The 25,968-nt window shown below is 33.1% G+C and overlaps 2 protein-coding genes across 8 annotated transcripts; both read right to left on the bottom strand.

Annotated features, from left to right (window-relative positions):
• Window positions 1-287: 287 nt before the first annotated feature.
• Window positions 288-22,984, bottom strand: LOC105231983 (uncharacterized). Of its 4 annotated transcripts, XM_049455930.1 has the most exons (7): window positions 22,521-22,984; window positions 21,881-22,138; window positions 2,381-2,976; window positions 1,710-2,307; window positions 1,323-1,466; window positions 941-1,150; window positions 288-592 (listed from the first exon to the last, which is right to left on the bottom strand). In XM_049455930.1, exons 3-7 carry the CDS (start codon window positions 2,381-2,383, stop codon window positions 414-416), a joined length of 1,134 nt encoding a protein of 377 aa, XP_049311887.1. In that variant the 5' UTR covers window positions 2,384-2,976; window positions 21,881-22,138; window positions 22,521-22,984; the 3' UTR covers window positions 288-413. The 4 variants fall into 4 exon arrangements, with proteins under 4 accessions (XP_049311887.1, XP_049311885.1, XP_049311888.1 ...); XM_049455928.1 differs by having other exon boundaries at window positions 21,881-22,984; XM_049455931.1 differs by lacking the exon at window positions 22,521-22,984 and having other exon boundaries at window positions 2,381-3,126; window positions 21,881-21,915.
• Window positions 22,985-23,214: 230 nt separating this feature from the next.
• On the bottom strand, window positions 23,215-25,967 carry LOC105231984 (gastrula zinc finger protein XlCGF26.1). 4 transcript variants are annotated; one of them, XM_011213520.4, is made up of 8 exons: window positions 25,833-25,967; window positions 25,208-25,769; window positions 24,913-25,132; window positions 24,635-24,847; window positions 24,168-24,570; window positions 23,943-24,087; window positions 23,720-23,775; window positions 23,215-23,635 (listed from the first exon to the last, which is right to left on the bottom strand). In XM_011213520.4, exons 1-8 carry the CDS (start codon window positions 25,959-25,961, stop codon window positions 23,477-23,479), a joined length of 1,887 nt encoding a protein of 628 aa, XP_011211822.2. In that variant the 5' UTR covers window positions 25,962-25,967; the 3' UTR covers window positions 23,215-23,476. The 4 variants fall into 4 exon arrangements, with proteins under 4 accessions (XP_011211822.2, XP_011211823.2, XP_011211824.2 ...); XM_011213521.4 differs by having other exon boundaries at window positions 23,759-23,775; XM_011213522.4 differs by having other exon boundaries at window positions 23,948-24,087.
• Window position 25,968: the final 1 nt, after the last annotated feature.

Genomic DNA, 25,968 nt, shown 5'->3' with positions numbered 1-25,968 from the left:
TTTATATTTTTTTTTGTATGCATTATTATTATTTTTCACTTGTATTTTTTTTTGTTATTTTTTTTATTATTTTTTTGTTTTTTTTTATTATTATTTTTTTGTTTTTTTATTACTTTATTAAGTAAAATTTTAGTTTTAATTTTTAATATTTTTTTATTACTTTTTTTAATTTAATTATTTTTTTTTTATTTTAATTATTTATTTTTTTTTTTTATTATTTTTTATTTTATTTTTTTAATTTTTTTTTTTTATTTTATTTATTTTTTTTTTTATTTTATTTATTTTTTTTTATTATTATTTTTCACTTATTACTATATATTTTTTTGTTTGGTTGCTTATTATCCTTATTAGTTTGCTTTTAGTTAAGCTTTCGTTAAGCAGTTTCGTCATTAGCTGTCAAAATTCTGCATTCCTTACTCATACGTCATCGACACAACGGATTTTGGTGTTGGTAATGGTGAAGTAGTATTTTCCTCCTCATTCTCGTCATCATTTTCTTGTGAGTCTTCTGGCTCGCCTAACGCATGCACGAACTCATAAAAGTCAATGCGTCCATCGCCGTCGACATCCACTTCTTTTATCATGTCTTCAACTGTACAGCAGTGACAAGAGGTGGCAATGGAAAAAACAAACAAGCAAAATTGCAATTTAACGCTTTGCATGAAAATAATCTGTTTACGGCAACCCTAAGGCAGCATGGAATGTAAACAAGCTAACAGTAAAATCATGCAATTCTTAACGAATTTGTCAGCCAATCATACACATACATCAAAAAAAAGAAATAAAAAGAAACCTGCATACGCTCAGCGGCGCAACCACAATACAAAAAAAAAAAACAAAAACAACAATAGCAAGCACAAAATGTAAAACCACTCAATACCTGTAAACTTGTGCTTCAAAAATATATATAAAAATATTTAAAGAATTTGCCACAACTTACTGTCTTCCTCATCCAGATCCTCGCCCAAGCACTGCAGCACCGCTCTCAGGTCTGAGGCCGTTATATAGCCACGATTATGCTTGTCGAACACACGAAATGCGTCGCGCAACTCACGTTCCTCCTGATCGGCAGAGGAAAGCCCCGATTTGTCTTCATATGTCATGTTGGAAAGTATGTCCACAAATTCCTCAAAGCTAACATTGCCATCGCCTGCAGCAATACAAATAAAAAACAAAACACCTTAAAGCAAGCAATAACAAAGTGCAAAGTGCTTTTAAATATAATATCAACGCTTTCATGGCTTTTGCTGCAATGCGCGCTAACCGCCAACAGATATTGCTATTTTCTATGTTGCACGTTTTAACAAACCCGCCCAACTCACCGTCCACATCGATTTCCTGCAGCATTTCCTGCAATTCCTCGACACGCGCGAATTGACCCAATGAACGCATTACGGTGCCCAACTCCTCCTTCGTTATGCAGCCATCGCCATCCTTGTCGAATAAGCGAAATGCTTCACGAAATTCTAGAAAACACACACGAAAATAGATAGCAATAAAAAAGAAAACAAAGCAATATTTGTGTGACAACAGCATAAATTGGACAGTTCGTGACAACCGACACGTACAAAATGGGAAAACACAGACAGCTTAGCGAGCGCACACAGATTATGTGAGATGTGCTTAGCTTGTCCCTTTAACAACCTAATAACTCTATTTATCAGCCAACTACCGATCATACAAGTAATCGTGTTTACGCTGCAACTCACCGCGCATTTGACCCTTCGATATGCATGGACGCACGCCGCTCTCCGTGGACTCGGTCGAAGTGGTGCGCTGCGAGAATTGACGTGCGGTCTTAATGCGTCGCTTTGTCCGTTTGACGCCGCCTTTCGCCGCCGCGCTAGTCGTCGCCTGCTCCGGCAATTCGATTTTCCTTTGTTGTCTACGTGGCTGTAAGAATCTAGCGCTGCGCTGCACCGGCGATTCGTCGTAATAATCGTTTTCGCCATCAACGCCATCTTCGTAATCGTCCTCCTCATACTCATCAAGATCCACAGCTGCCGCATCGTCATAATCTTGTGCTGCTGTCGCTGTACGGCCGCTGTATGAGTCCAGCACCAATTCGGAGACACGTCGTTGGCGTAGCGAGAACGCTCCGCCGCTGCACGCTGCTTCCGTGTTCGCGGCAGCCATGCTGTTCGCTTGCTGCTCACGTTGTTGTTGTTGTGTTGGCGGTGTTGTGGCTGTTGTATCGGAACTGTAGCTAACTGGTGGCTCGTAGTGCGCAGCGTCCTCAAGCTGTTGTGCGTCCGCGCTGTCGCCGCCAGCAGCCGTGTCATCCGCGACGCCTGTAGTCTTTCTCGTCTGCAGGAAATAATAACAAAAACAACGTGTTTTAGTTCAAATATTAGGGGTTACAGTTGCGCAGCTCACCCACCATTAGTTGCCTGAGTTCGCGGGCAAAGCTCGAACCGGCTAAAATATTATTAACAGCCGTAAACAGTTTTTTTCCTTCCAACTTGGCGGTGTTAAGTGAATTTCGGCGTTGCTGCAGAATATCGAAATGTCAAAAACAAAATTTCCAACAACAACACGCTGTCTTGTGTTGTATTTGTTTCCGTGTATTAAATGCAATTCCGCGGCATGCCCCCGTTCTAACGCCGTCGCCAACACTGTGTTCTGCCACACGCACACGAACGCGCTATTTTGTTTTGTGGTAGTTTTCGTCGTTGTCCGCTTTCACGCGCGCGCTTAATTGACAGCATCAATTGGCGTGCATTTACAATGGTGAAAATGTCATTTAACTGATTGCACTAATTACCAGCATGTGTGTAGAGAGCAGACAGCGCTTCGTCATTTGCACAACGCGTTGCTGCACACTGTCACGAATAACTGTACTAGCAGGTCATTCACATGTCAATTTTCGTTTACGCGCTGCAGCTGCTTTTGACATTTGCTTTTTTAATTGAGTTTATGCGTATCCAAGTGTGTGTGTGTGTGTGTGTAGTTATTTGTGTTACTGGACTTAGCCGCCTGCAAAAGGGAATTTATAATTAAGCTTAATTGGGCGCATCGATTATGCTAAAATGCGTGGTGTAAATTGAATAATTCAACTGTCACGTCAAGTCATGATTTTTGGCGCCGATTGCGGAGGGCGAGTTTAAGTTTTCCGCTTAATTTGAGCTGTCAAAATATTAATTAAGCAGCGCCAATTAAAAATTCAAACAAAAAAGTATAATTAATTGAAAGTAATGGTGCTGAATTGAAGCAAATGACTAGCCTAAAATATATGAGGTGGAGGCATAGGCAACAACACTTAAGAGCTAATTGTATTTCACAGTCGCAATGTCAAGCAAAAGCTGGAGGAAATAGCAACAGACCTTCTATGCTTAACAAATTTCAACTCTATTACTTCATTAAGTCTAGTATTCTTCCAACCGAACCTCTTTTTGCATACCTTAAACTTAGATAGAGATAGTCGAAAATACTTTTTCTTATTTCTAATCAAAATATTGGGTAATCTAAGTTTGATTAGAAATTCGAAAATACTTTTTCGACTATCCAATATTTTTTTTTGCAAAGTATTTCTTGGATTTACTAATCTAAATTTGGCAGTTTACACAGTAAGGCATAAAGTAAATAATAAATTGCTTTACTGTTCTACTCTTGATTGTAATTTAATGCAACTTTTGTATATAAATTGCATCAATATTACTTCAGCTCATGTTTTTCGTTCAATATACTTATTTTAATCCTCTCTTGTCGTGTGCTTATATTGTCTCTTGAGCTTCAAATGCTTCATGCTGTCATGTAATACTGCAACCGACTGCCTGTGATAATAAATTCCATAAGTATTGAAGTTCGATAAGAAAACAAGCCACTTTACTAAGCTCAATATCATAAAATAAAAATCACTATTTAATTTTGTAGTTATGCCAATGATGATTTTCCGGTACGCAAACTTCTGCCTTTCCCACTCGCTTTCCAACACATTAGACAGTCATGGTTTTTTTCCTCGCTTTAAGTTCTTAAGTAGCAGTTGCAAACTCAATTGCCATGCAAATTGTTCCAACAGCAACAACGCACTTCTACGCACAGATTCGCAAGTGTTTGAAGTGTAGAAAAAGCGTAAAAAAATATGCCACAGAAAAGTTGAAGCGTGTCAGACCAGGCATATATACTACTCTATATACTCGTATATAGTGAGTTTAAGGGCAAGAGTGCAAAGGTATGTGTATTTTATTGTTTTTCGCAAGATAAAATCAACGTCGACGATGAGCAAAGTTTATAGTGAATAATGTCAATGCAACTATGCATGTGAAGAAGAAGCAAAAAAAAAAACACAAAAAGGAACAAGGTGGCGGAAGTTATGTAGCTAACTGATTGGTTGTGGTAAGTTTGTGTGGGCTGCACTAAAAATGGTGTGCACGTCCAACAAAATAATGACAGTGTTGATGGCATTGCTGTGCTCTCTTGACATTATGAAATGCAGACTTTTGGATTTGTTTGGTTACGGTGTTAATATCACACACACGTTAGTCTGGTATTTTGTTAAATGGAAGAATATTTTCTAGGAAAAATTTGACAATTTTTTAAGTAGTTTGGCGCAAGATGTTGAAATATTTTGAAATTTTTTATTTATGATTAATTTTTTTAAGAAATGAATGGCTTTGGACTGTGTCAAGTTAGTAAGTTTCTCGCTGATTAAAGTTCTGAAACAAGTTTCACGTTAAGTTGCGTTTTTCGTTAAGTCTAACGTTGCTTAAGTAAAGTTTCACATTAAGTAACGACTTACGTTAAGTTAAAATTCATATTAAGTTAAGATTAAGTATCTTATTAAGTTAAGTTTCACGTTAAGTATCGTTTCAAGATAAGTTAAGCTAAGTTAAGGTTCACGTTTAATTGCGTTTTACGTTAAGTTTAACGTTGGCTTAAGTAAATTTTTGCGTTTGACATTAAGCTACGATTCACGTTAAGTCAAGTTAAGTTTCTCATTAAGTTAAGTTTCACGTTAAGTATCGTTTCAAGATAAGTTAAGGTTCACGTTCTGTTGCTTTTCACGTTAAGAAACGTTTTACGTTAAGGTTAAGTTAATATACACGTTAAGTTAAGATAAGGTTTCTTATTATGTTGACTTTCACGTTAGGTTGATTTTTACGTTAAGTAATTTGTTGTAAATTTGTAAGCTACTTACTCCTACTATTCGCTACTATACGATAACAGCCTCATTTGTGAATTTCTTCGAGAGTCTTCGGTTGTCTCTAAACAAAACTCATTCTTGCGAAGTGTAAGATTTTTTATCTGTTTGAAGCGTATTTTCAGATTGTTTGATTCGCAAATGTCACAAATGTCAAAAATTTTCCAAATGTCAAAGAGTTTCCCAAATACCAAAAAAATTCACAACTATCAAACAAAAATTTTACAAATGTCATAAAATGTGACAAATGTCAAAGTAATTTAATAAATGTCAAATCAATTTCATAAATGTCAAGCAACTTTCATAACTGTCAAAAATTGTCACAAATGTCAAACAAATTTCACCATTGTGAAAATACAATAATTTTGTCAAAATGGGTTTGATATTTGACATATTTTGAAAGAATCTATGTATGCATGAACTTCGGCGCGTTTGGGTCTATCATAATGCCTAACAACACTTTCCCGTCAGCATTTAATTAAATGTAACTAGTTTACTGTTGGATAGTAGCAAGTGCAATAGCTACTATTTATGTGTTGAAAACTCATAAAACCAAAATTTCTCCCCATGTGGCTTGTACACATACTTGTCAGCATATCCTTTATACTTGTGTCTACATATTTTCAGCAGTTATCCACACATTCATGATGTTTGATTTACGTAGTAGTTTTGCAGACTTTCTCACGTACTTTATTGGCTTCCGCACATAAAACTTGCAAAGCTAGCGGAGAGCACACCGAAAATATGATATTATAAATATTTCACAGCTACATAGAGTTTGACGCTTTTCAGTTCAGCACAACTATTTTTGCTGCAAACTTCTTAATCATCCAACGGGTTTATATGACTTAGTGAAGAATTGTTTAACTTTTTTAATGTTTGTGCAAAGTCGTTTGGCAGACAAATTGGCTTGAATTGGCATTTTTGTTTGAAAGTTGTTAAAATTATATTAAAATGTCGAAATATTATCAACATGAGAGTGCTTTTGTATAATTTTAAAAACATTTGAAGTGTTTGCATAGTGTGCACCAACCTTAAAGGATCTTGTTAGTTATCGGGTATCGATAGTGCTGAACTCAGCTGACGGCTGAGAATTTAAATGTTTTTAAATATTTAAATGCTTTTAAATTATTTGTTTTGTAATTCTCGCTTGTTGGCTCATATAGTGCTGAAATAAGAACAAAAGGTGCTTTATTAAACTTTAAGCAGCTTTTTGCCTTACACGCTATGGTTTATTAATCACTATTGTTGTAAATTTTCTCATATTACTTTTCTCAAATAATTGGTTTGGCGTCACTTTCTTATCTCTTGTGCGCACGTTTTCCTCGCAGTTTTTTCTACACACAAGTGGATTGCTTTTTTAATTCTCGTCGAAGCAAGTAACTTAGAAAAAAATGCAGGTTTCATATTTACAAGCAATAAGGCTCTTTTGTGTCTTCTTTTATTAACGCCTGAAAAAAATAACATTAATTTAACGTATAACAACGCTACTTAATCCCAAGTGTGGCACTTCAGTTGTTTTGTTATTGCAGCTTTACAAAAAAAATGATAATAATTAAAACAACAATTGGAAACATGAAGCAGTTTCATGATGAAAATGGGAACACAACAATACAAATTCCAAGAAAACAACGCGCATAGCTGCACTGAGGCCTAACGAAAAAAAATTTATACGCGCCATAAAGGGACGTAAGCAATAATGATAATAGCGCTGCGGCTGGTGGCGTCTCGCGGTTAAAGCAGATAAAAAAAACGCACACACGCAAGTAGCACAACAATGACCAGGAGCTACTCAAAATAAATACGTGCAATAATAATAATAATAATGCGCGGCGAACGGGAAAAATCCAAAGCAATGTGCACAAATAAAAACCGCATAAATTATGTGGTTTGAGAGCGGCAAACATTCAATTTATAACTTTACGTGTACGCCGCCAATTTGTGTGCAACGCATAGCAGGAAATATTCGATAGCCCTGTTTACGCAGAGCGACAGGTGCGTGGCTGTGCGGTGATTGCGCTGATTTAATTTTATTTCATTTGGCTTTCGTGTAAAACAAATATGAAGCGCATGACGATAAGGCAAATTGACGTTGAAACAATTAAGCAGCATAAAAATAAGTTAACGATTATGAAGTCTACAATTTTTGGTGTATAAAGTTGCAGAAATATTTCTCGTTGAGTTAAGTTTTAAACCAAGTTAAGTTAGTTTTCACGTAAAGTTTTATTTCGCGTTAACTTACGTATTATTAAAATTATTATAAAAAGCTAAGTTAAGTTTTAAGTTTCACGTTGAATTAGTGTTAAGTCAGGTTAAGTTACGTTTTACGTAAAGTTAAGTTAATTTTCTCGTTGAATTAAGTTTTAAATCAAGTCAAGTTTACGTTAAGTAATGTCTTAGGATAAGTTAAACTAAGTTAAGTTTCACGTTAAGTATCGTTTCGAGATAAGTTAAGCTAAGTTAAGGTTCACGTTAAGTTGCGTTTTACGTTTCACGTTGGCTTAAGAATTGTTTCACGTTAAGTAATGTTTTACGTTAAGTTAAGTTTTACATTAAGTAATATTTTACGTTAAGTTAAGTTTTACGTTAAGTAATGTTTTACGTTAAGTTAAGTTCCACTTTAAGTCTTGTTAAGTCTCCCATTATGTTAAGTTTTACTTTAAGTTGATTTTTACGTTAAGTAATTTGTTGTACTTTTTTAAGTTACTGCCAAAAGATTTGTTCAACAACTATCATCGTTTATTGCACTACAACTGCTTAACTGCTTTAACATTTTTTAAATACCCTTCCTGCTAAGTAATCACTACGGTAATCGTTGCAAGTATGTAGCTTCACAAAAAGCTATCCATTTAAGCAGCAGCATTATTCAAACGTTTTTCACACTTACATCTCCGCTTAGCATGTTAAGCTCACTGCTGCGCCACATTGGCCACCCAGCAACTACTCGTACTACTTACACACAAGTGTGCTCGCACTTATCCACTTGGGCGCTCACTTCGTTACATAGCAAAAGTGACGAACTAAGTAAAAAAGCAAATAAATAATGCCGAGAAAACAAACAAAATGTCGCGCCGCTGACAGCAAGGACTTGTTAAATATGTATGCTAATCGTGATATGCTTGTAAGTTCATTTTCATACAGTGCTTAAGCGTGCACTCGCACTGCTTGTGCCAAGCAAAATATGTCAGACCGTTGAGGCAGTGCTTTGCGCTTGCCGTCACGGCCTGCAAGGTCATTATAGTGTTGCTACAACAATGTCAGATGTCAAATATGCGCTTAAGTGCTTACAAATTTCTATTCTTTATGCTTTTGATATGCTTCTTAAATAATTTTTTTTTTTACTTTTTTTCTGCTTGCTCTTTTAATGAACTTATGTAGTAGAGCTCCTTGCTTGCAAATGGATTTTTATTTATCTCTTGACACACTTAAGCACTTTAAGTTTTGACAATCTCATTATGTGCACTTTACAAACCAAAACGCATACATATGTATGTAATTAAGGAAGTATTTGTGCAGAAAAATAAATTTCGCATTGTCTTCCTTCATGCGCGCGATTGCAATGCGTAGCTTCCGCTGCAACAACCCTTTAACCTAATTTCTTGTTATGCATTACTGAAAAAACACCAACGTATGTGTATACATATGTATGTTAACGCGTTAATATCTTACGTATGCTCTTACGAAAAACTTTAGCATTTCAACGGTGCAACGAAGTCCGCCTTCACTTGTGAAAACATTAGATGTGGAGGTAAGCTTGCCAGTTGTCAGTTGGTTTTGGCGTTGATAATTTTTCAAAGTTCAGTAATGTGTTTTTTCCACAAGAAGGAGGGCGAAAATGCATTAAGGTATCAAACGAGCTGAGAAAGTCTATAATATATGTTTACATATAAGAAAAAGAGCCACAATTTAATATCAACAGAATTTTGTAAATCTCGGTTAGATTCGGTTAGATCGCAGCGCTGGTATCTACTATGTATGGTAGGTTATGGAGATTCCGCTGGAATTTTTGAAATTTCTGTACTTTGTAATATATAAAAAATTTAGGTATGTGTCAAAAGAACTCAACGCATCACGAAGGCCTGTCACTAATCAAATGATGTGGCCTAAGGTATGTTATGATGTAAAATATGTAGAGTTTCTGTAAGGTTACATGAGATCTCGGAGCTGATCACCGCTTCGTAGCTTAGCGGATTTTTGAAAAAATCTGTGCTTACAGAAGCATACAGCCCAGATGTGACCCCCGGCCTATTTTTGTTTCCTTGTCTGAAAAGGCCGATGAAAGGCAAGAATTATGAGGCGACAGAGGGTCCAAGCAGCATGCATCTCGGCTCTTCAGGCTATTCCGGAGAATGCCTTCCGTGACGCCTTCAATGTTTGGAAATTGCGCTGCATCGACACAGAAGGAGCGTATTTTGAAAGTTTTTAAAGATTTGTAACGATTGGTTCAATAAATTTTTGAAATCGTCTTTCGGACAAACCCTGTATGTATAGTATGCACAGCTTGTTCCTTGAAGCCCACCCATCAGTGTTATAGTTCTGGCACCTTCGCTCCTTACATCTCTGTCGTTGGATAATGTCTATAACCTAAGTCACTCGCCCTTCGTCGGTTGAAGATTTTCATCTATTAGACATGCTTTCATTTTGCGACAATTAAATGGGCCCTGAACTAGTCTCTCTTTAAATCTCAAACTCTCTTTATGCACATTTAGCAACATAACCTCATTGGCGCACCCTTTACGACAGTGTGTGATGCAATTAAAAAATGAAGTCAACTGTTTAAAGTAAAAATTAAACTTAAATTTACTAAATTGCCCTCGGCCACAACTCTACCACACACACACCCGCCCACTGCGTGCGCACGGCCTTAACACTTTAGGTGTTGATCACCAACAAAGTTGCATTAAGTTAATAAAGTTGCTGACAATGTTGTCTGCCGACTGCCGGCTGTTTGCCGCTGCTGCAGGGCAGATGAAACTGCGCCTGCTGCCGCATTTAAACGCATAGCGGCACTTGAGTGCTGGTGTCGCTGGCGTGCATCGCCTTTTTGCAGCAATGCAGCAATGAAATATTAGCTACGGTGCAAAGTATGTCACGTAGAATAATGAAAAATGCGAGCAAAAGCAAAAATGAAATTAGTGCAGTGGGAGTAGCCGGGTAACTCACATGTATAAATATGTATGTATGTATGTGCCATACTGCTGTGATAAGCAACGTCGCTATGGCACAGACGTGCTACGATCGTTATTTACTGTTTACTGCGACAGCAGCAGTGCATAAATGTGCGCATATGAATAAAAGCTCACAGTGACAGCTGCTGCATGTGCGCTACTGCTTTTGTGCTGTAAGTTTTACAAAGCTGTAAAAGGTATGAATATTATTATAGTGTTGTAAAATATGCGAAAATGATGAAAATGATTTTGTAGTTGCTTACAAAATGAAATTCAAGTATGCTTGTGTACTTTAATGCAGCGATAAAATTGAATTATTTCAATGAAATGCAGCAAACGGCAAGTGAAATTATTTTGGAGACGTTGTTTGTGTTGTTGTTGATTTTGTAAGAAATTGAGCCTGCATACATTTGCAGAAATGAAATCGTTTGTGTTTAATGCTTAACGATTAATCGATTGAGAAATGCCTTTTTAGTAAGAATATTTACGTTAATAGCTTTCTAAAGGCTGGCGAGCTGTGGTGATAATAAGAAATTAACTACTTTGGCGGTGCGCCTAAATGTAGGCAACATTAAGTATTATATTTAAGGAGTTATATCCACTTGCAAGCCAGAGAAAATGCAATTTGGGTATTTTTTTGAATTTTCTGAGAAAATTTACCAGAAAAATTTATATATTTTTATACCATAAGAAAGCAGATATTTCAATGAACATAATGCTTAATGGCTTCTTAAAAAAATCTGACGTGAAAACTTTTTTCTGGAAAAAAAGTTAAAAAAAATGCAAAAATTAATTAAAAAACCAAAATATAGACATAAGAAGGAAAATTGTAAACTTCTTCGTGAAAGAAGACAATTTTTTTGTAGAAATTAAAACCCAAAAACTTGGTTATTTGAATTTTTCACATAAATTTTGAGGTTATGTGAAAAAAGTGTATAGGCGAAAGTTACTGATCTTTCCATTATCTACTATATTTCCATATAACATTTTTTAATAGCACTCGTAGTTTTGCCGGAAATTGAGATAAATCGTTTCTAATTCTTCAAGCTTCAACTACGCCACTCTCCTTCCTTTTCCCGACCGTAAATTATTTTTCTCACGTGTTTGTCATTTCGTCTTTCGTTTCCGATGGAGCTCAACCTACTATGAATTTCATAATTTTTTTTTTTTTTTTTTAATTTTCAAAGACTTTTGCACTAGTTTCCAAGTGCCTTGAAAAATAGAAATTATTAGCGAAAACTGTATTCCTTCGATCGTTACTGATAAAAATATATATTTAAAAAATATAAATAATATCAATATCAATTTTTGCTATTTTTAAAAAATTCGAAGCAGTCAAAAAATGTTGAAAACATTTTTTTTTCAGGCAATCGCCAATTTTTAAAAAGAAATTATTTTCAAACTTTTCCGTAATTTCAGACATTGCAACATTATGTAGATACATATACATATTTTTTTTTGTTTCAGAAAGACTTCCTTATGGGATTGTGTATGACTAGAACTATCCTCTCGCCGAATTTCGATTTTTACTATTTTTAACGAATTTGAAAGAGACAAAAAATTTTATTTTATATTTTTTTTCGGACAAAAAAATTTTTTTCGAAGATTCCGTAGTTCCAGTTTAACAAATTCAAAAGAGTTAAAAAATTTATTTTAATTTCTTTTTTTAGACAAACAAAAATTTATTTTTTTTTTACAGACAAAATTTTTTATTTTTTGTTTCAGGCAGAAATTATTTTTTTTTTTGTAGTTCCAAACATTTGCGACATTTTTCGTGATTAATCATTTATTTTGCTTTCTGCTTGTTAGTATGGTTGAAATCGTGGTTATGACCACGTGCCAATTAGAGAACCCCTGCTAATTTTTGAAAATTTTAATTTTTTTTATTTTTTCCAATATAATACTGCAATGTTTATAAATAAAATATGTAATGAAACAAATGTATAATACAAAAGCACTTCAAAAAATCTCCGAAAGTCATGCCTAGAATACCCCCTAAAGTTCAAGTTTAACCGCTTTGATAAAATATTTAAATTTGTCTCAAAATAAACACAATTATTACAAAGTGTCTAACCTTTCTACTCTGTCACCTTCTTTCATGTGTTTTCCGGAATCCGCAAAGCAAAGTCTTAAAAAATCAACAAACTGCCACATGTGACACATTTGCGACCGCAAGCACTGTCAAAAGTGGCAGCTACACAGCTGTTGCTTTGAAATATGCACAACTCATTAATCATTAAATTTCATGTAAATGAGCTGCCAACTCTCTTCTGCACCCCTTTCACAACACTGACACAACAATTTGTTACTTTTCGTGCAAAAAAAAAAGAAAAATTTATTTAAATGCTAACTGTGTTTCCAGCCCAATTCGTGCGTGTTTTCTCATATGTCTATTGTTGCTCATTGTAAAAAAGGCTCACAGGTCCCAAAATAGCACAAGCGAAGTAAAAAATAAATACAACTTAACGAGCGTTTGATAACTTTACAGACTCCTTTTTTATTTGTGACTTTTGTGACTTTGGCAACTTTTGCAAATATGCAAATGAAAGCGTGCAAACTTTGGCCAGCACCGCGCAATAATAATATTTTTGTTGTAGTTGTTCGTAGAAAAACAGCAAAACTATAAATATTTTATATGCAGTCATTTAAAAAGGGTTAAAAAGCACTGACACAACTCCCAAAGCGCAATGGGCGGCGAGCAACGCAATTGTCGGCTTTTTACGAGCAATAAAAATTTCAATTTGTTGCGCGCGCTTTCCGAAAACTTGTTGAAAATTAAAAATAAACCATTAAACAATGAAATTGTTGCGTGCGCATAGATGAACATTATAAAAAGCGGTAAATAGGAGGTGTTCATATTTTCTTATACTTAAATCGAAACAGAAATTTAAGCTTCCCTATGCCAAACTAGTAGCATGAATTGTAGGAAATTTTTAAATGTAAAAATGAATAGCTTTACTATTGTATTGACATTACAAGAACACAGGAAAAAAACAAAAAATTAAATGTTAAACATTTCAAAAATGAGAAGGTGATAATGTGATAAAGTGGGGGGCCTCAAATAATTGGAACTTGACCATATCCGCGATTTCAACCATCCAAGCAATCTGAACCGAAAAAACAAGCAGAAATCAAAACAAATTATTAATCACGAAAAATGTCGCAAATGTCTGGAACTACGAAAAACTTCGAACAATTTTTTTTTATCTGTCCGAAACAAAAATAAAAAAATAACATTTTTTTCTGTCCGAAACAAAAATAAAAAAAAAATACAATTTTTTCTGTTCGAAAAAAAGTAAAAAAAATTACCACTTTTTTGACTTTTGACGAATTTGTTAAAAATAATATAAATTGAAATTCGGCGATGGGAATAATTCCAGCCATAGACAATTGCATAAGGAAGTCTCTCTAAAAAAATCAGGTAAATCGATCAAGTAGAACTTGAGAAATCATGGCTGTCGTTTAGCCAAAGACTCTATCGAGAAATACACGTTTAAAATTTCAGTGCCGTCCGAGTCAGCAAAATACATACATATTGGGCAGTCGAAAAAGTCTTTTCGTATTTCTAAATAAACTTCAATTTTTTTTTTTTTTAATTTATAATGAACTTTAATGAACCAAATATGTAGGTACCATCTTGGGCGACCACTTTTTGCCATTTTTCCGCCAGAGACATTATTCCATCAGTGTAAAACTTTTCTGGTTTCTCGGCGAAAAACTGCGACAAGTAATTTTCACTCCATTAACTCCAACTTTACTCCATTAAGGGAGTTCTGCATTGACCGAAACAAATGGTAGTCCGATGGTGCAAGGTCAGGACTATTTGGTGAATGCATCAAAACTTCCCAGCCGAGCTCTCCCAGTTTTTGCCGTTGATCTGTTATAACTGTCTTTTTCAATTGCTTGCTTTAATCTCATCAATTTTTGACAGTAAAATGTACAATCAATCGTTCGACCACGCTGGAGCAGCTCATAGTAGATTATTCCTTTCCAATCCCATCAGGCACTCAGATATACGACTGCAACGACATCTATTGAGAAAATACGAAAAAACTTTTTCGACTACTCAATATAACTCCGGAATTCCAATTTTGCAAAATAGTCTTGTGAACACATTATTAAACTTAAAAAAAAAATCTATTAATTTTTATGCTAGAATACAGACTCTTTTTCAAAATTATAAAATATTTTATTTCACAAAAAAAAGCCACAATCTCCGAAGATTTTATTTCAGTTTGGACCAGGATAACAAATAGCTGCCATACAAAGTGACTGCTCAAATTCAAAGTAAAGCTTTTTTTATACTCGTTTATGCTATAAGGCATGCACATGTGAGGGGTATTATAGCTTTGGTGCAGCAGAAATTATCACTTGCCTTTGTTTTATTTTTCAATTGCACTAAAATTACTTTATGGATTTAATATTTTTTAATGAAGCGCAATTTTTTGCCAATACCAAATGCCTGAACTTTAAAATATTAATTCCCACGCATTGCATCAGCCGTTTGCCAACAGTTCATTCATAAAAGTAAACGAAGTTACAATAAATTAAATCCCTGCAACATAACCTCAATTTCCGTAACCGCAACAGGTTTTGCATTGTTGTTTTTGCTCATTTTTCACATATTTACAAGTATCAATCTTTTGTGCGGCTATAAGTGTGTGCTTTCCGGTCATTGCTAATTAAAAGTCAAACATCACACACACACAATAATAATAGCACAACAACAGCAACACAAACAAAGCTAGAGTAAATATAACAAAGCGATGCGCACAAACAGCTCAAGGAAGCGGGCAAGCAGCCACAGCTGGCTAGCGGTTTGTGTGCATTGTGTTTGAGTTCAGTCAAGTAGTGCTGTGTTAAGTTGGCATAAAATTAAGCGGGCTTAGGTTAGTGGCGTGGCAGGAGTTTAATGTGGTGCTCAGTTTGTTGGCTTTATGATTATGGTAAGCCATAAATGTATTATGCCCGTGAAGAGTTGGCGTTTGCACATTTTTATGTGCAGCAGAGAATATCCACAGCTTTGCTGGCTTTGATAGTAGAAAAACAAAATGTTAGAAAAACACAGAAAGCTGAAAAAAACATGTTGAAAAAGTGGGCAAGCGGCGGAAAATTGTTGCAAAAAAATGCAGAAGTTGAAAAAATATGTTTAAATAAACTTTGGCGTGCGTTGGTGTTGGCTTACGCCACAGTGGCAAACACTTCAAAGCAGAATACCTGAGCGCTTATTAAAAAAGAAATTAATAAACTGAGAGGCAGTAGCAAGAGTGCCGACGGCAGAGCGGCACAGTTACTAAGGCTGTGTGGGTAGGCTGTGGAATAACTTTGAAACACATGCACTATTGACAGATATGATTGATAGGGACTCGTTGCGTGCGTTGACCTTCAGCTGCCGGATACTGTGGCACTAATCACTCATTGGTACTGGAATATTTTAGATATATACATACCAATAGAAGGAACATTTTTCTGCAACATATATGTAGAACTACTGACTTTCAACAGAACTAGCCTTCAGCTTCCCGATTCGAAGGTACTATATGCTCATTGATACTAGGTAACGTAAAATTCAGCCGACTATCGAGAAAGGCAAAATTTTTGAGCAACTTTTACAAGCATTCCTAACGGAACTAGTTTCAGCACACAAATAAACCGCTGGCAAATCATATTCAAAGCGACGTTTAGAGCATCCCCTCAAGGTGCGCAAAGCTATTTCCCATTTCCCTGCCAAAACCGCTTCTTTGGCGGTAATATTTATATTTCTCTCGCTCATGTGAGCAAAATGGAGCCTAGCAAATGTCAAAGAGCACAAATAATAGTTGTAGCGGTGGTTGGAGAAGCACATTATAAGCGGCTTTGCCAAGCTACAAATAACATAAGCTTTTATTGGCGATTTATGCAAATGAAGCATATTATTGATGAAGTGAAAAATATTATAGCTTTACGTATGCCATAAATTATGTGATTAAGTGAGTATAATAATATAATTTGAATAATATGAAATTTGAAACTTAAGAGATTTTCAAATACCATACGTACAAAACATTTAAATTTTCCTAATTAATTTAGTGCTATTTATCGAATTTAATCAGAATACTAGCTGGCAATTTAAGGTGTGCAGTATGTTCCACACATATTGTCTGATAATTGAGTGGCATGCCGCTGTTCGCAACCGTTATGCACTTGTCGAGTAACTGCATATTTGAACAAGAGGCAAGCCGCAATTAATTACATACATATGTATGTACATACTATATACATAAATACACTTGCATATATGTATGTATATGCCTTTACCTTGAAAATAACTTGTTATCGAAGTTAACTGTTGTAAGTAAGACCTTAAAACGTCAATTACTAAGGAAATGTGGAAATAATGAGGTATACATTTCACAAAAATAATTTTTTCATTTATTTCATGGAATTATTGCAACTAAATTTAGATAAAAACAAGAAAAACGTTAACTTCACTAGTACGAAAATTCACAAATACGAAATTTTCTTTACAAGTATTTTTAATCGACCAGTTTGTATGGCAGCTATATGCTATAGTGTTTCAATATGAACAAATTCTTCTAAGCCTGCAGCATTGCCTCAGACAATAATCCACGCCAAATTTCTTGCAAATATCTCTTCAAATTAAAAAAAAAAATTCCATACAGCACTTGATTCTGTTCGTTCAGTTTGTATAGCAGCTATAAGTTAAAGTGGTCCGATTTGTGCCATTTGTTCAGAGATTGTTGCATTGTCTTGGAAAATAGTATATATAAAATTTCGTGAAGCTTACTTGTCTAATAAAAAAGTTTTCCATACAAGTACTTTATTTGGATTCTGCTGTTTGTATGGCGGCTTTATGCTAAAGTGATCCGATCTGAAAAATGTCTTCGGTCATTGCAGCATTGCCTCAGACAATAATCCTTGCCAAAGTTTTTTCAGATACCTCGTTACATGAAAAATTTTTCCATACAAGCACTTAATACCGAACGTTCAGTGATTCAGACAAATGGACAACATGACGTATGAGTAACTTTTCAGAGTAACAATTTTTATTTCAGTTGAAATATGTAAATTCACGCAAAATTGTGTTTATATTGAAATATTTGATTGTTATTTAGGCTTAAAAATTAATTTAATTAAAAAATAATTTTATGATAATTAATAAAATTAAATAAATTAATTAATAAAATTATTAAAATTATTATTTTTATTAATTAATATTAAAATAATGCTTTTTATTGACTAGTGTTAAACTTAACTTAATTTAATTAAAAAATAATTTTATGATAATTAATAAAATAAAATTAATTAATTAATAAAATTATTATTTTTATTAATTAATATTAATATAATTTTTTTATTGACTAGTATTAAACTTTTCTTATAAATAATTTTTTTTTAAATTATTAATTTTATCTTTAATTAAAAGTTAATTTTATTAATTAATTTATTATTGTGGCTCGATGTGAAAATTTTCTTCGGAGATTGCAGCATTGCCTTAGCATAGCCAAATTTCTTGAAGATACCTCCTCAAATTAAAAAGTTTGCCATACAAGCATTTGATTCCGTTCGTTCAGTTTGTATGGCAGCTATAGGCTATAGTGGTACGATATCCGTGATTCCGACAAATGGGCAGCTTCTTGGGAACAAAAAGTTGTTTACAAAATTTCAGCTCGATATCCCAAAAATTGAGTGACCAATTCGCATTTATATGCAGACAGCCAAGCGACCATGGCCAAATCGACTCTACTCGTCGCGCTGGATATTTATACATACATTTTATAGTGTCTACGACCGTTTCCTCTGGTAGCACTTTTTCATTTATAAATTCTTCTGAGTTTAAGTTCACATATATTAAAATATTATTACTAATTAATTACTCTAATTATCAACTGATCACTCTGTTGATTGGTTCAATTTATATTGTCATCATCACACTATCACACACATCAATTATTTATCGCTTAACTTTGTCAATATTAATTTAACACCATACACGCAGAAAAACACAACCTGCTGTGGAAAAAATCAAAGCTGAGCAAAAAACCGAAATCCGAAACCAGCAAAAAATATACACAGTCAATTAATTTCACAAACTCTTAAACGCTTAAGGCAACATTGAAAATTCCCTACAAAATGCCAATGCAGTTTAAATTTCAATTTTAATTTCAAGCGTAAAATTGTAGGCGACATAATACTGCAGCTTGTCTATTAAATATTTAGTTACATGCTGGGATTGGAAAAATCCCGTTAGATTACGTACGTTTAGCCATAAGCGTTTTGCAATATGAGCCAATATGTGAGCCAATTTTAGTGTAGACACACATAAATGTACAGCCTATAAACTACTCGCATTTTGCGCACACAAATATTATTTACTATTTACATACATACTATGTATATGTTTATGTTTATACAAATATTTATAGCTTCACATAAATATATTTGTGCATAAATTTAGATCAGTGCAGGGTTACTATTTTAAATTGCGGATTTAAACGCTATAAAAGTTGCCAGCCGAGCTAATTGCGTAGGCTCTGCCAGCTGCAAGCTGAATCGCAAATTGCAAAAGGCTAAAAGGTGATGTGAAGGCGCATATAAATTACTAAAAGGAATTGCGAAAAGCGAAACTAAAAACGTAGCTACTTAGTCTTACAGAGAATGCGTGCAATAAAAAGTTTTTAATATTCAAAACGTCATATAATGGCTTGTCGAAAAAGTCTTTTCGTATTTTGTCAATAGATGTCGTTGCAGTCGTGTAACGGTATCTAAACTGGCTCGGAAGTGAAACTTTTAGAGCGTTTTCTCGAAACAGTCTTGTTCAAAAAGATGGCCATGATTTATCATGTTCTTTTGGACCGATTTAACTGAAAATTTTAGAGCGACTTCTTTATAGATTCATCTACATCCGGAACTATACATACATATTTGAAAATTTAAATTTATACATTTAAAAAAAAAATTCATAACAATGAAAAAAGGTATACAATTTTTTTTTTTTCAGGCAATCGCCAATTTCTGAAAAAACGGTTCTAAATTTTTCTAAAAAAAAATTTATTTAAAAAAAAAAATCTAAAAAAATCAAATAATTTTATATTTTTCCTTAAAATTTTTTTTCCACCTTTTTTGTATAACCAGTCAATGCGACATTATTCCAGAATAATATTTTTTTGTTTCAGATTGTTTTTCAGTATTCTTGTAATGTTAAAAAAATAACTAATAAATAAATGGGTAGCAAAAATATTAATTGCCTTCTTTACGACACATTAAAAACTGTCTGCAATTCATGCCTCTACACTAGAAACCCCTTTAAGCCTTAAGCTCTTCCCATAACCATTACTTTCTATAAAAAAAACAACTTATTTTCCATCATTTCGGTTCAAGTCTCTGCAATTAGAAAGTTAGAGATTCATAATCGAAATTATGAGGACAAAGCAATCCTTCCCAACACCGTTTTATGACTCAGTTATAAATCTTCAAGCTATTTCAGACCATCTAAAGTAAAGGTTTTAAAATTTCCGTCGGTTTTCGTGTAATTTCTCAACTAGTTATAGTAATATCACGCCTGCCTTACTTATTAAACGAGTTTTTAAAATATTGCAGTGATTCGAATAAATGGACATCATGGCGTATGAGCAACTTGTCAGAGATACAATGAAATAAATTCATACAAAATGTCAATAAAAATTTTACATTTAATTGCAGAATTCAATTATCAATTTAATTACAGTTAAAAAATAATATTTTAATTATACTTAAAAAATAATATTAAAATTATTGTTAATAAATTATTTTGAAATAGTTTTTATTATGTAATATTGAAAATATTTTTAAGAAAATAAATAAATTTGGACGGTTTACTGATATAACAATTTGATTTTATGCTATTTAAAATTTTTTTTTTTTTTGCAATATATGTATTTAAATTTATTTTGTCCAGATATGCTTATAAATTTTTTTTTTTTTAAACAAAAAATAAATTAAATATATTATAACTTTATAAATAATTGTCTTAAAAAATGTGGTTTTATATTTCCTTGTAGAATATATGCCATGTGATTAAATTTAATTAAAATAAAATTAGTTTTCATAATAAGAAGTGGTTTAGGCAAATGGACCACATGGCGTATGAATAACCATTGACAGTTACTACTTTTATTTCAAATAATTATTATATTAATAATTTTAGTATTATTATAAATTTTAATATTAATATTTAATGAAATTTTTAATTTAAAATCTAAAAAAATTTTATATAATTATTAATATTAGAATTTATTTTAATTTGAATTTATTTTCTTGAAAATAATTTTAATAAAAAATATTTTTAGTATTTATTTAAAAATAAATTAATATTTGTTAATAAAAAATAAATTTAATATTATTTTCTTATTAATATTATTTCCTTTCAGAGTTAAAACTTTTATTTCAAATAATTATCAATAATTTAATATTATTAATAAAATTAATGAAATTGATATAATATAATTATTAATATTAAAATGTATTTGAATTTGAATTTATTTTCTTAAAAATAATTTTAATAAAAAATTAATATTTGTTAATAAAAAATAATTTTAATATTCTTTTATTATTAATATAACTTTTTTTAATATATGTATACAAAAATTATTTGTATTGAAATTTACTAAAATTATTCTTAAGAAAATAAATTTAAATTGAGAGATTTATTTGCGTAAACAATTTGATTTTATGCATTTTAAAAGTTTAAAATTTTTTTGTTCAAGCTTAACTAAAAATAATACTAGATATAAATTCATAGAAATGTATAAAAAAGAATTTTGAAAAAATTAAAAAAAAAAAATTAGGAAAAATCTCTGGCAAGTTACTCATACGCCAAAAATTATCTAAAAAATATTTTTAGTTTTAAAATTTTTGAATTAGATTTTACCTAATTTTTATATTTCAATAAAAAAAAAAACAAAACTAAACAATATTTTTATATCAAAATAGTTATATAACTAAAAGTCAGGGTTGCAAATTTTTAGTTCATAATTTCGGATTCCGAAGTTGGGATAAAAACAAAATTTTTACATTTTAAACTCGATGATGGGAATATTTTAATGCAAGAAATTTCGGATCCAAGAAATAAATATATATTTTTTTTGATTTAAATGATGTACACAAACAAGAAAAAATTTTAATTTTTAATTTATTTATTTTTTCATTCTTAATTATATACTGAGGGATAAAAAATATTATTTTTTATGCCATTACTTGCAACCCTAATTAAATGATTTTTATTTATTTGCAACCCTGCTAAAAACTGAAATTTAAAATTTATTCCATATTTTGGTCAATTTAATAATTTTGTGGGCAAAAAATTGTCAGTAACAAAACTAAAAACTATGAAAAAAATTAAAATCATTCATATACATTTTTCGGTATTTTAAAAAATTCTTAAAAAAATTATCAGTGAGCAACAAAACTAAAATAATAAAAAATTATAAAAATAATTCAAATAAATTTTTTGTAATTTTAAAAGTCGCTTAAAAACTTTGTCAGTATTATTTGATGCTAATTTTTTCAAAAAAATTTTAATATTACAACTTACCAGCTAAAATTTTTCTTTATTTTTTTATTATTTGATTTTTTTTAATTTAATTTATTTTTTTATTTAATTTTTTTTTTATTTAATTTTTATATATATTTATTTGTTTTTTAGGTTTATAAGTTTTTGCTTTATTTTTTATTTCATTTTGTTGTTTTATTTTTCGTGATTCTTATATTTCCTGTTAAATTGCGCACAGATTTGCTTACTTGTGATTATTTCATAAATTGCAGTTATTGTTGTTCATAAAATTAACACTCACTAGAACATTTATGTTTATTTCAAATCGTAAAATAAAGCATAGTACTACGTTCACATATGTACATACATATGTATGTATGTGTGTGTGAATGGTTGAGGTGAGCAAACAACAACACGCGCTGTTAAGCACCACTCACTTGATAAGACAGAGTGCAGCACAACAACTTGCACAACTTCAATCAAAACACTCAAGCACAGTGCAATACAAAGTCACACACACGCACACACAGTAAGCGTAGACTAAATGCCCGCGGCACTGTTTACATTTGACGGGTTTTGTTGTTGTTGAAATTCAAAAAGCACAAAAACAAAAAAACCACAAATAATGTTAAATTGCTGTGTGTTTATTTTGTTGTTGTTGTTGTTGCGCGCGAATACTGACACAATTGTGGCTTGACTTCCGGTCGGCGTTCTTGACTTTTCTGTTTTATTTTTAGTTTTAGATTTCTAACAAACTTTGAATTTTTCAATGCTTCGTAAGTACCGTTAGAAATACATGCGAACACAACGTTGGCCAGCGAAGAACTAAAAGTGATTATTTTGCGCTGAGCACATTTGGCCGTTAGGATGCTGCGAAGTTACTCATACGTCCTGTACGCCATACAACGGTGTGAGTTGGGACGGTAAATACTTTTAGTGTTGCCACAGCGCTGTATAAAGTTGATTACACGTTCGATAGTGTTATCGATTAAAGGCATAATGATTGAATCAAAATAACTGTATAAAATTAAGTCAAAATAAAAAAATTTGAGAGGAAAATTTGAGCGCATAAATCGTCAAAATAAGGAATAGAAAAGGAAAAAACAAGCGCAGCTTTGTAAAGAAAATTCAATTTAAACACAATAATTTAAAAATATTTCCAAATTTAGTTTAAAAATATTTATAATTTTAGGTAATAAAGCAAAAACAAAGAAAAACATAAAAAACAATGCAAGAAGTGAAATAAGTGAAATAAAAATAAAATAATAAAATAAAAAAAAAATAAAAAAATATAAGATAAATAAAAATATTAAACTTTTGGTTGCAAAAACACTATACAAATTTTACAAACAATATAAAAAAATAAGACTTGAGCGTAATATTATTTTATTTTTAGATTAAATTTATTTCTATAATCTTAAAAAAAAATTGCTAATTGTCTCAATATTTTTTTTTGAAACTTATTGCTTTACATTTGTATACATATTTATTTATTTCGAATTTATTCTTACATATATTGATTTTAATGTTTTTAAACTTTTTTTATTTTCGAAAACTTTCTGCCTTTGCACTAAAAAAAGTTACAATCAACATTAAAAATATCTTAGTAACAAGAGCTATAAATTATTATTTTTTTAATCAATGTTTATCGCCTAACTCCTTGCCGCTCGTATCTTGCGCCCACTCAGTTGGGTGTTTCCGCTTGCGGTGCGTGTATAAACTGGAATTGTTTTTAAAACGTTTGTCACAGTAGTTGCAGGTGTAGAGATCTTCCCCGGTATGAGTGGTCATGTGCTCCTGAAAAAAAGAAATTGAAAAAAATAAATTAATTAAAAAAATTAAGAAAAATGGCAAAAAGTTTAAAAGTAATAACATACTGACCCGCAACCCCCGCTTTGTGCTGAAGTTGCGCGCACACACCTGACAAACATGTGACTCTGAAAAACAAAGAACAACATAAAAAAAAAACAATGCAATAAGTGATGAGAAAAGATAAGATAAATAAACCAAAAAACAGCGAAAAATATTTGGTATTTAAATAAATGAATGGGATGAATGAAATTTATTTATTTTATTTTTTTTTTTTTCAATATATATTTATCACCTAACTCCTTGCCGCTCTGATCTTGCGCCCACTCAGTTGGGTGTTTCCACTTGCGATGCGTGTATAAATTGGAAGAGAACTTAAAACGTTTGTCACAGTAGTTGCAGGTGTAGATATCTTCCCCAGTGTGGGTGGCCATATGCTCCTGAAAAAAATAAATTAAAAAAAAAAATTAAAAAAAATAAAGAAAAATGGCAAAAAATTCAAAAGTAATAGCATACTGACCCGCAACCGCCGCGTTGTGCTAAAGTTGCGCGCACACACCTGACAAACATGTGGCTGCTGCTCAATGCCGTGGCACAGACGCTTGTGCTCGTTCAGTGCTACACGCGTCGCCTCTTTCGTATCACACAATGGACAGGCGTACACGCTCGTAGGGTCCGTATGTCGGATCATATGCAGACGCAGGGTAGATTTGTTCACTAGCCATTTATCGCACTCGGTACACTGTACGCCTTGACCGCGCCGCTTGGCGCTTGTGGACTCAAACTGCGCGCCGTGTTGCGCCAAGTGACGCACATAGCGCTGCTTGCCGCTCACCTCATGCCCGCAGTGTTTGCATACAAATAACTTGCTTTTGCCGTGTGTACGCTTCATATGCTCTTGCAGGCGCACGGCATTCGCAAAGCTGCAAAATTAATAAGTGAAATTTAATATTAAGACCCGCGTTATAAAGTAGTTTTGCCATGTACCTCTTCGCGCAAATCGCGCACTGCTGCTGTTCCGCATCCTGTGCCGCGTTGTTCATATGCCTGCGCGCATGTTTCTTTAGAAACCGGACTTTAGCAAAACGCGCACCGCATATTGCGCACGCGTGCGGCAGCTCTGTTGCTTGCGGATGCTTCAGCAGCATATGATTACGCAGGCACATACGGTCAGCGAAGTTCATGTTGCAGTCGGTGCAGCTTTAAAAAAAAAAAAGTAAAAATGCTGAGTTTCAAGACAATATGTTGACATTTTTGCCACTTACGAAAAGTATGTGGGATTACGATGTACATTTATATGATCTAACAACATGCAGCGTTTATAAAAACGCTTCTCACAGCAAACTACATAACCGTTGCTATTATGTAGTCGCTTGTAGTGCGCTTTAAGTGCTTTAAAGCATTTCGCTTCAAATTCGCACACTTCACATTTCAGCTGCAGGTGCTCAGCAATCAATTTGTCCTCTGCGGCCTGACTTTCGGCATCTACGAAAAAGTTGGTACATTATTGTATATTGTACATCTGCTAAGTAAGAGTAGCAAGTAAATACTGCGGCTTACCGCCAAGCCGTGGGCTTCCATTTTTCTGTGCGCTCGATGTAGTTATAACGCTTTCTGTATCAGATAGTGTGTTGGTGTCGCGGTCTGCTTCAGTATTTGTATCTGTTTGGTTTTGCTGTAGTGTTGTGTCTTGCAAATCAGTCTTATTGAGTTGCAGATGCGAATGCTGTCTATTTTTTACATTGTTAGCTTGCTCTTCCAACGCGAGTGTCGCCAGTGTGATGGCACCATTTCTCACTTCTACAATTGCCGGTTGTTGCTCGAGTTGTGTTTCTTCTTCGCTTTGCACTTTTAATCTTCCTTTTGGGCTAGTTTTTATATTCTCGTTTGTCTTCAAGCTTTCATCCTTGCGGTTTAGGGGAACATTCGTATTTTGTGTAGCTTTATGCATAACACTGTCATTCGCAGAGCAATTTTCTGTTGCATGCTTTTCGATTGAGCACTTAAGCGCTGTATCTTGCTGCGCCTCCGCCGCCTGTCGCTCAGCTATCAGCAAGCAAAATTCGCGAAAATTGTCTACGCTGGTCCAGCAATTCACACATATAGCATCGTTGCTAGTAAGCTTGAAATATTTAAAAATTAAACAATGTGCTTCACTTCCATTCAGTCAAAATTTACAACTTACCAACAATCCCATAAATTTGTGCACGGTAGCCAAAATGTCCGCCGTAGTCTTACTAACGTCATCGCGCAAGGGTATTACTATTTTATCTTGATATAAACACAAGCCGCATTGCGTTATGTCCGTTTGCATTTTACAA

Source organism: Bactrocera dorsalis, chromosome 4, assembly GCF_023373825.1.
Source record: "Bactrocera dorsalis isolate Fly_Bdor chromosome 4, ASM2337382v1, whole genome shotgun sequence".
In the NCBI taxonomy this organism is placed as follows: domain Eukaryota; kingdom Metazoa; phylum Arthropoda; class Insecta; order Diptera; family Tephritidae; genus Bactrocera; species Bactrocera dorsalis.
Note: the sequence above shows the minus strand (reverse complement) of the source record. Positions and strands in the feature narration are given on the sequence as shown.

Coding starts and splice junctions, on each gene's coding strand:
- LOC105231983 (XM_049455928.1), bottom strand. Junction 1,151..1,322: donor GCAGGAAATCGATGTGGACG/GTGAGTTGGGCG, acceptor GTATTGCTGCAG/GCGATGGCAATGTTAGCTTT. Junction 593..940: donor GGATCTGGATGAGGAAGACA/GTAAGTTGTGGC, acceptor ACTGCTGTACAG/TTGAAGACATGATAAAAGAA.
- LOC105231984 (XM_011213520.4), bottom strand. CDS start 25,961: ATGCAAACGGACATAACGCAATGCGGCTTGTGTTTATATCAAGATAAA. Junction 23,776..23,942: donor TCAGAGCGGCAAGGAGTTAG/GTGATAAATATA, acceptor TTTGTTTTTCAG/AGTCACATGTTTGTCAGGTG. Junction 23,636..23,719: donor GCACAAAGCGGGGGTTGCGG/GTCAGTATGTTA, acceptor TCTTTTTTTCAG/GAGCACATGACCACTCATAC.